Source organism: Zea mays, chromosome 9 (genome assembly GCF_902167145.1).
Source record: "Zea mays cultivar B73 chromosome 9, Zm-B73-REFERENCE-NAM-5.0, whole genome shotgun sequence".
NCBI lineage: Eukaryota > Viridiplantae > Streptophyta > Magnoliopsida > Poales > Poaceae > Zea > Zea mays.
Window position 1 is genome coordinate 7,303,092 of NC_050104.1, and position 10,095 is coordinate 7,313,186.

General features: G+C 50.2%; 1 protein-coding gene across 1 annotated transcript; it reads right to left on the bottom strand.

Annotated features, from left to right (window-relative positions):
- Positions 1-5,959: 5,959 nt before the first annotated feature.
- Positions 5,960-9,175, bottom strand: LOC103637855 (type I inositol polyphosphate 5-phosphatase 10). Its single transcript, XM_008660884.2, has 8 exons — positions 9,033-9,175; positions 8,871-8,922; positions 8,636-8,738; positions 8,404-8,508; positions 7,475-8,290; positions 7,265-7,373; positions 7,036-7,184; positions 5,960-6,944 (listed from the first exon to the last, which is right to left on the bottom strand). Exons 2-8 carry the CDS (start codon positions 8,914-8,916, stop codon positions 6,752-6,754), a joined length of 1,521 nt encoding a protein of 506 aa, XP_008659106.1. The 5' UTR covers positions 8,917-8,922; positions 9,033-9,175; the 3' UTR covers positions 5,960-6,751.
- Between the last annotated feature and the right edge of the window lie 920 nt (positions 9,176-10,095).

The window sequence follows — 10,095 nt, forward strand, 5'->3', positions numbered from 1 at the left end:
TACATCATATGTCTGAGACATCCACATAGTCTTTGCAATAATCAAAGTGCGGAAAAGAAACGTAGATACACGCGGCCTTCACAGGCAGCCAACTGGGGGTTGCCGCTAACCCACGCCTAGAACTCGTCGTAATCTTGGAACTCCTGGAAGTCTCCTTCCACGGCTTCATCTTCTCCTGTGCAGTGGTTGCAATGTGGACAACCTGGGGATGGGGGGGTTTGGTGTGTAGAGCAAGGGTGAGTACATAACAACATACTCAGCAAGTGTCCTGTTTGGCTGTAGTGGACTAGCTTTATGTGGGGGTTCAAGCAGTTGCTTTTAGTTGGTCAGATTATTATTACTAGTAGAGAGAGCCAGGTTTTAGAATTTACCCACATTATTAACCCAAATGTACCCTTTTCAAACGGAAAGAATACCACTTACCCTTACCATAGCCAATGCTAAAACCATCATTCTCATTACCACCTGTAATCCGAACATCTCTGATCAAGTGCCACTAATCAATGGAGCTCCCTTGGCCGCTCATAACCGCGAGCACGACTGATATATCAGTTTTCAAACACTCTACAGAGGTTGCACACTTTACCGACAAGCCGTGATTCCCTTTCTGCCCGGAGATCATGACGCTCCATTGATCACTACCAAGGTGACCTAGCAGGGTATCACTACGTAGCCTTTATAAAGATTCCCTGGGGCTGTAGCTGCCTGTTAGGTTTCCTAAATGCACCGCACTTCTCCCCAAGGGGCGAACCAAACTTGGCGGAGCGAGCCGCATACACCGAGCCCCATTAACGACACGACGGCTAAGCGAACTACACCCCGGTTCCTCTAATTATTCAGCTAAGGGCGTCCCACTCCACCCTCATGGTTGCACTGTTTTCCTGGGCGGTCATCCAACGAACAGGTCCTTACGGAGAGGTACTCGAGAAACCGCTCGAGCCCCCTTAAATGCCACAAGTATAATATCATAATAAAGAAGGAAAACAACGTATCATTGATAAATCTCATCATGTTCATTGACTAGTGTTAAGCACTAGCATGAAGCTAAACAATAATAACCCAACCCAAATAGGTAAACAAGGACATGGATAACAAAAGCTAGTCAATCCTTAGGTATAACTGTGTAAATGCGGGAAGTGAATTATAGAATGTATAGGACAAAGATAGGTCAAGGGACACTTGCCTCCACCAACCAGCTGTTGCTCAGGGGCTTCTACTGTGAGTTATTCGGGCTCCTCAACCAGATCGTTCTCTATGCGAGCGCAAACATACATACATCCATCCATTCGAATTAGGAAATAAACAGTACACCATACAAGAGAGCAGATAAGTCAAATATGCATAAGATATGACATACGATATTGCATTTGCCATGGCTAGAAAGAGAAGAAGGAAGGTCTCGCAGTGGTTAAAGCTATAGTCGAAGCGTAGTACGGGTAGATGCATAACTAATTATTACGTGATCTAGTTCCACCTAGTTACACTAACAAGTATTAGTCACATGCACTAATAGAATTATAACTATTTTCAATTGGTCATCATTAAACAAGGTCAATGATTAACTACATGAAATAACTAATGTAATCAATTTCTGAATTGAGTTTCCATTTATTGATATAAATAACATGATCAACGCGCATAAAATATACGGGGGGGTACACAGGCACGTCTAGGGGTAGACGAGCGCGCCGAGGGCACGGTGAGCCGTGCCAAAGCACCGCGCGGACCACGCGAGCAAGCGCGCGCACGCCGGGGCCGAGCCGCGCACGCGTCGCGCCGCGCTACACAAGGGCACTGCAGCCGTGCGAGCCGAAGTCGTGCCTGGCCGGGGTCGCGCTACGTAGGGGCCACGCTGTGCAAGGGCAGGGACCGGGCCGCGCCACCACGGCCGAGGCAGACACGCGTCGCGCCATGGCGAGCAGGCCGGGCCACTGCGAGCGTGCCGGGGAGGACGGGTGAGCGCGGGCGAGGGCGTCGCACCGAGGCTGGACCGCGCCATGGCCGGGGCAAGCCGCGCAGGGGTGTGCGCACCACGCCGGGCCGCGCACTCGCCGGGACGGGGGCCGTGCGCGCCAGGGCGGCGAGCGCCATGGCCGCGGGCGCACCGCGCCGGGTAGGGGCAGGGGCCGGAGCCGGGGGCAAGCGCGCGCGCAGGGCGCCGCGCCACCACGTCGGGCCGCGGGGACGGGGGCGGGCGCCATGGTCGCGTCAGGGGAGCTCGCCGGGGCCGGAGCAGGGGAGCTTGCCGGGACGAGGCGGGGTGCAGGGGTCGTGGGCCGCGCCGAGGCCGAGAGCCGCCGCGCGCAGGGAGGGGCTAGGGCGGACGGACGCGCCACGGCCGCGCCGGGACGGGACGCGAGGGAGGGGGAGCCGGGGGCCGCCGCAAGCAGGCGCAGGCGAGCGCCCTGGCCGCGAGCCGTGCGGGGCGAGCGGGCGCGAGCGCGCCGGGGCCGCCGAGGCCGGGCCGCGCCACGACCTGGGCAGGGGGCTGCGCGGGCGCGTCACGCAGGGAGGGGGGCGCCGAGCCGGGGCAGGCGCGTCAAGGAGGGAGCCGCGTCGAGCCGGCCGCGCAGGACCAAACGGCGTCGTTGCCGCGTGCACCGAGGCGGGCCACCGTGGCCGTGCGAGGCGGGGAAGAGGGAGGAGGTCGCGGTTGGGCCAAGGAAGAAGAAGGGAGGGGGCGGGGGAAGAGGAGGGGGAGGGGCTCACCGCGGGCGAGGATGACAAGGCGATTTCGGGCGGCGAGAGTGTCGTGGAGAGGAGGGAGAGAGAGATCGCGCGTCGGGGGGGTAGAGGAGAGTAGGGAGGTGGTTTTTGGGCGTTAGGGATGACAGGTGGGCCCCACCAGGGGCGACGGCGGCGGCGACGTAACCGTCCGCGCGTGGGGGACACGGGGGGGGTGCGGCTGGGCCGCGCGCGCCGGCCCAAAGGAGGGGAGGCGCGAGGGGGGGCCGCGGGGGCGAGCTGGGCTGCCGAGCCAGCCAGCCCAAGGGGGAAGAGGGAAGGGGGGCACCGGCTGGGCCACGGCGACACCGGCCCACAACGCGGAGGGGAAGGGGAGAGGGGGAAGCAGGCCGGGGGGAAAGGGCGGCTGGGCCGCGGGGGGGAAGGCTGGTTGGGCTACGCAAGGAAGCTGGCCCAAGAGAGAAGGGGGGTTCCTTTCTATTTTCTATTTCTTATTTAGCTATAACCTTCTACTAAGTGCATGCTTTATGTAAACCAAGCCATTACACACAAGGGAAATTGATGTGTGGTTCAACATGATGCAACAACCAAAGAAACCCACTTCTAGGATTTACTAATACATGACATAGAGTTTTGGAAATGGGTAAGGTTTAGCGAAAAGAAATGGGAAAAGAGAGGTAACGCCCGAATTTAGCGAGTGAAGGAAAAAAGAAAAAATGCAACTCGAAAATTCGGGGCGTTACAATCAAGGATGCCAAGACCTCCCTTATTCTTTGGCAAACAAGTTGTAGCCCAGTTGATCAGGCAATCACCCCCATTACATGAATCCGAATTTTCTCCTTTCCAAAGGAAGTTCCTTCTGATCTTGCTAATCATTTTAAGTAACCATTTCTGAGCTGGGAAAATAGTTAGAAGATAAATCGATTGTGCGATCAACACAGATTTAACCAAGGTTTCCCTACCTGTCTTTGAAAGAAGTCTACCTTTCCACCTAGCAAGCCTCTTATTGTTTTTCTCAATTAGAGGTTGAAACTCTATTCTTTTTATATTCCTTAAGTGAAGAGGTAGCCCAAGATACTTTCCAGGGAAGTTAGAATACTTGCCCGAAAAAACTTCCATTAAATTTAGCCATAAAGATTTTGGATAATGTATTAGAAAAATCTATGTTTTCTCAAAATTGATCTTTAGACCTAAACACCCTTCGAAAGCTTCTAGAATTCTTTTCAAAACTTTGAGGTCTAGTTTGTCTGCTCTAACAAACACCCCTGCATCATCTGCATATAGAGAATAACAAAATTTTGCCCTATTGGGTAATACCTGGCCCAAGAGCCCCTCATGAGCTGCCATTTCAATCATACGCTGAAGGGGGTCCATTACGAGGATGAAGAGAAAAGGCGATAGTGGGTCTCCCTGATGCACCCCTCACATGTGCTTGATTGTTTCGGTTTGCTGACCATTAATAATGATTTTGGAAGAAGATTAACCAAGGATGGTAGCAATCCAATCTCTCCATTTTTGGGTGAAGCCGAGGGCTCTTAAGACGTCTAGAAGATATGCCCAATTAAGATAATCAAAAGCTTTTGATATGTCTAGCTTGATGAATAGAGTTGCTTGTTTGCTCTTATGAAGTTTTTTAATCACCTTCTGGATGTAGAGGAAGTTATCATGAATTCATCGTTTTGAATGAAAGCATTCTGGGCAGTGGAGACAATTTCATTCATTTGCGACGCCAGCCTTGTTGCCATGATTTTGGTTATAATCTTCATACGACTATTTGTAAGGTTGATTGGTCTAAACATATCTATCATGTCAGGATTCTACCTTTTTGGTAGAAGAACAATGTTTGCCTCATTGACCAGATGTAGGCTTTTGCATTTATGGTGATAAAAATCATTGATCGCTTTGGAAAGGTCTTCTCTAATCACCTCAAAACAACCCTTGTAGAAAAGCCCTATGAATTCATCAGGTCCAAGCACTTTCTCTAGATGCATGCCCATAACTGCATTCTTAATCTCATCATCATTGATCATGGCGTACAAATCGGATAACTCAAAAGGCGAGTAGCCCAGATTTTCCCAACGAACAACACTGTTCCTCCCACCTCTACTGCCAAGAATCTCAAGGAAATGTCGATGAGCCTCTTGTAGCTTGTCTTCCTGACTAGTTAACAGGCAGTCTCCACGATTCAATGATCTAATAATTTTTTTATTTTTCTATGATTGGCCATCAAATGTATTTTTTTGTGTTCGCATCACCTAACCGCACCCAAGTCTGTCTGGCATGTTGTCTAGCAATTGATAACTGGATGCCTGCAAGGCAAAGAATTTTGATTTTAACCTTCTCCTAAAGTCAAGCTCATCGCTAGAAAGTCTTCTATTTTTCTGTGCCTTTTCCAACATGGTAAGGACAATCTGAATGATAGCCAGTTGCACTTTGATGTTACTAATCGTGCGTCGTCTCTAGGCTTTAAGAGCTCTGGCCGTGCGAACCATTTTAACATGTAGCCGAAGGATGGCACTAGAGGAGTTAACTGTGGGCGTCCAAGCTTGTTGAACTACTTCTTTGAATCTGTCTATGTGTACCCAATAGGATTCAAAACAAAACCCTTTATAGAAATTACAAGAAGAATGACCCTGCATTAATAACAGATAGTGGTCCAAAGTCATGGTACAAATTGCCTGCAAATTAGCCGATAGATAGAGATCATACCACTCAGTAGTTGCCATCAATATATCAATCCTAGACATCGTAGGATCATCCTGTTCATTCGACCAAGTGAATTTTTTACCAATAAGGTCCAGCTCTAGGAGCTGTAGAGCGTCAATAGTTTGGTTGAACTTCCTCATTATTCTACTGTTGATTGCTCCCTTATTCATTTGACCAAGTGAATTCCACCTGATGCTCCCTGAGAGGGTAAATGCGCAGTATGCTTTGCAAGCTTGTAACCCATAGTGTCCTTCAATAAACCTTTAGTCCAATTCATAATTTTTGTCTCTTGAAGACAAACCAAAGTTACGCTTGTAGAAAGAATTGTTTGCCTCACACTTTCACGCTTAGCAGGGTCATTTAAACCCCTCACATTCCAATATAAAGTACAACAGTTTGTATTCATTAGATGATAAACACTCCTCTACTTGAATAGACATTACCACATAAAGGAGATAATAGAGGTAACTTAACACCTGATGCAGACTGGCAGCCATGATCACCAATAACATTCTAGAACAGATACACATGACCCACAACACACATAATAGTTCCAACCATAAATTAGTAAGATACAGAGGGATGAGGATCCAATGATTCGAACACCACCACCAGGACTACCAAATACCATGCAACGGCCAATAGTCTAGCAAAAGAACCTGCAGCACACCATGCTCTACCCCCAGACAAGAGCAAGGGAGAATTAACTTTGAACACATAATATAAAAACTAGAACCACTGATAACTCAATCAGGACGAGCGGTTCATTTTCCCGAAGCAGCTTTGATGATGGAGGCCTTAAGTGGCGACACTCTGCGTCCCCTGAACTTGCTTCCTTTCTTCCCCTTCCCTTGATTTGCCATCTCCATAATTGCGTCCATCTAATCCTTGCTGAGCGGTCTTGAGAAAAGGCCTTCAATTTGTTCAATAGAATTTACATGATTATTGGAGGTCGACGCACTTGAACATTGATATTGTATGGCTGCAGAATTATCTAACTTGGCAATGAGAATTTCAACACTTTTTTTTCAAAACACACAAAATGTAACCACCTCCTTGCAGACTCTGCCCATAACACCATGATGAGGAAGAACATGTGATACTATGGTTTGGTAAGTCCTGCTTTTTTTTTAAAAAAAAAAGAGGACAAGAGAAAAGAATTGCTATCTGCATGTGTTGTAGGGGACACCGGACACCGTTGGATCTTTTCCGCCAGGCACAGACGGCACACAAATACACAACGAAAGCGTGCTCCTCAGACTTGAGCTGCCACTGCCATGCATCAATGGTCTGTACAATCTGTACTGGTCTAGTCATCTTGCCTACACACAACATTCCACTACGGTGGCTCGCAGAAGCTCTACGCCGCCGTCTTGTCATAGCCGATCCGCGCGTTCACGGAGTAGTACGCTCTCCTGATCTTGCTGCCATCGTCGGCGTCCAGCTCGACGGCGAACACGCCACAGACCGGCCGGTGGTCGGAGAACCTGGACTCGCCGCGCAGGTACTGCAGCTGCTCGATGCCGTCGCCGCGCCACAGTATCCGGTCGCACCTACACTGACATGTATGGCCTTCGGTAACGCATACGTGGTCGAGAGATGAAGCATGACAGTGTCGGAGTGATCGACCGATCGAGTACGTACCATGCCGGCGTCCTCCGCTTCTTCTTGGACTTGGCCGTCTCGCCGGCGTACGCGTCGGAGTTGTGCGTGTACTTGTACGTGGGCGCGAAGCAGATCTTGCCCTCGTTCCAGCCACTGAACACCCTTCCTGCTTCTCTCTCGATTATCAGCTGCATGCAGAAATTGTTGTGTTTTACCAGATCTTACACTGACGATGATCAAAACTGCTGTGTAGATGGTTCATAGTTACCTGATCTTTCTTCAGAAGCTCGTCCCAGTCATTCTCCTCGAGCAACGTTCTCGTCTCTTCGTAGCTTAGCGACACTCGGTAGTTCAGGTCCCCAAGCCATATCATCCGGCTGTGTTATTTAGCATTGTGAATTTGGCGTGAGCACTGCAATCTTATGGCGCCGTTAGGTTTTCATATAGGTGGTTGCTTTCGTTCTACTCTAAAGCTTACTCGTGCTCAAGAATCTTTTCGGGGACTCTATGGCTGGCCGGCAGCTTGCAGGCGCGGGGGAAGTGCGCGCTCCGGAGGATCTCGGCGACGTCGGCGTTGCGGCGCAGCTCGTCGCCCTCCTTCTCGCCGGAGGCCAGGTGGCTGCAGACGAAGCAGAGGCTGGTGCGGTGCAGCGTCATGCTGATGGCAATGCAGCCCTTGTTGCCGAGCCAGCCCATGATGCCCCTGCCGACGCAGTCGACGCGGAGGTGGCCGACGTGCTCCACCAGCTCCCTCTTCACCCACACCGACAGGAACAGCCCCACCATCTGCTTGCTCCCGATCAGGCAGTAGCTTATGCTGCCGCCGCCGCCGCAGCCAGGCTCGCACTGCGCCGTCGGCGTGCCAGCGCCACCGCCGTGGCTTGCTGCTTCCGTGTCGTTGTTGCACCCGCTGGTGGATGTCTCGCCGTCGCCGGCGGCCGCTTCGGCCTCTGCATCGGCGCGGTACACGGACGCGCGTATCTCCGCTGCCCGGCGGCGCATGGACGACGGCTCGGTGGAGCAGTTGCAGGTCTTGACGAGCGCGCTGTCGACGCGGTAGCTGTTGCTGAGCACCTTGAGCGACGGCGTCTGGAAGAAGAGCGAGGAGTCGCGGCGGCGGTGGTGGCGCCGGGAGTCTGCGGGCGGCTCCGGCGGCGGCGGGTCGTCGTCGTCGTCGGGCTGCTCCTGGGTCTCGTTCAGCGCCTGGTGGATGAGCCCCAGCCACCTGGACGCCGGCTCGTTGTCCTCCACGACCAGCACGTTTCCGGCGGTCAGGGGAACTATCTCCTGAAACCTATACTCGTGGCGTCAGATTACTTCAGAACCATGCAAAAAGTACGTACGTACCAAATATACAGACAAGACATCCAAACACAAATTTATTACGAAATGCGGATGTGGCCGTACCCCAAGACGTAAATGTCAGGCGATTCTTCAACCTGGAGAAAATCTTGCAAGTTGAGCCTGTTGCTCGGAGTCTTTCCTCCAACATTCCATGTGGCAACAAACATCCTGCATCCACGTATTAGTCGGAGAGGTCATGGCCATGTCATCTTCTGTACGTAGGAGCTAGCATTACATGATTTTATCAGCGTCATATAAGGTTCAGATCAATTGAACATCGATCGTGATTAATTACTGGTACTGGCGTGTGTCATCCTTTTGCCTGTTGCTGGGCAAATCCACATGGTGCAGGCTCGCGCTCTTCAACCGCGCCCGTGCTGCATTGCAGCTCTGCGCATCTGCAGCATCAGCGAAATTTTATGTATTTGCATTTGCACTGCGGCGCACAAATTATCTGAAACTCTTGCACACAACCAGTTTGCCAAATTGCTGTAGAACTGAAATTGACGATGATGCGAGCATGTGCTAACCTGCACCATTCATGTCCCTCCCTTTCATGTCGAAGACGTTGGACATGGCGCCCTGTGAACACAAACGGGCGCAATCAGAAACGCGCATTGCAGAATGTAATCCCGTTTCCAGTTTCCGCCATGGCGACACTGCTGGATCGCAGGACGTGAGAGGGGCCTGACCGTTGCCTGGCTCCTCGTCGTAGTTCACGTGGTCTGTTGCTTGAGGAGGAACCCGGAGATTTCCGCCATTTCTGCCGCCTCGAGTCTGCCGCGAAGGGTGCTCTGCCCATCCAAGCTATCGAGCGAGAAATGTGGTGGAGGTAGACGACGGGGAAATGAAGGGTAATTGGGTGGTCGGGAGGGACTTGTGTGAAAAGCCTGCTTGAAATGCCAGCAAAGCAGGGCATCTGTTCGTTTGCCCCGGTCAACCTTTTTCTTGTCCTTTCTCTTATTCTCAGGGGGTGTTTGAATGCACTAGAGCTAATAGTTAGTTGACTAAAAAATTGCTAGTGGAATTAGCTAGCTAATAAATATTTATCTAACTATTAGCTAATTTACTAAAAGTAGCTAATAGTTGAACTATTAGCTAAGCTGTTTAGATGTTTTCGGCTAATTTTAGCAGCTAACTATTAGTTGTAGTGCATTCAAACACCCCCTCAATCTCAATGCCAGTTAAAAAAATCGAGATGTTAAAAAAGGGCCAAGTTCTTAGGATTTTGTATAACTTAGAATAAAGCCCTCTGAATTCTGAAATAGCTGTCCTCATAAGCAATCTTTTGATTTGACTATCATGTCCTACTCAAAAGTAAAGATCTTTATTAGCGCTAGTGTGATCTGAAACAGTTGTTCCTCATGAGTCATAAGCAGGATTGGACAACTTGTCAGCCTACTCGACTCATGGTAAGCTCAACTTGGCTCGTTTTAATTTGTCATGAGCGAAACTAACATCTCAATTCGGTTTGTTAACGAGTCAACTCAAATCGAGCTCGGACCAGCTTATTAGCTCGAATGAGCTAGAATTCGTTTTAACATCTCAGACAATTCTTATGTTATTGGTTCATTCATTCCAAAAAAATATTAAGTCATTCTAGCGGACAAACAACATTTAATTTATTGTATGTAACTTTAAGTCATTCTAAAGTCTAGGCAACATTTAAGTCATTTTAGGCTACATTAAGTAATTCAAAAACATTAAGGGTCTGTTTGGTTAGGCTGTGGTTGTGAAAAAAGTTGCTGTGAGATG

Bases quoted from the DNA above. Each gene is read 5' to 3' on its own strand.
- LOC103637855 (XM_008660884.2), bottom strand. From the start codon at position 8,916: ATGTCCAACGTCTTCGACATGAAAGGGAGGGACATGAATGGTGCAG. The intron at 8,291-8,403 runs GTACGGCCACAT...CCACGAGTATAG, and splicing joins CCTGACATTTACGTCTTGGG to GTTTCAGGAGATAGTTCCCC. The intron at 6,945-7,035 runs GTACGTACTCGA...ATGTCAGTGTAG, and splicing joins AAGCGGAGGACGCCGGCATG to GTGCGACCGGATACTGTGGC.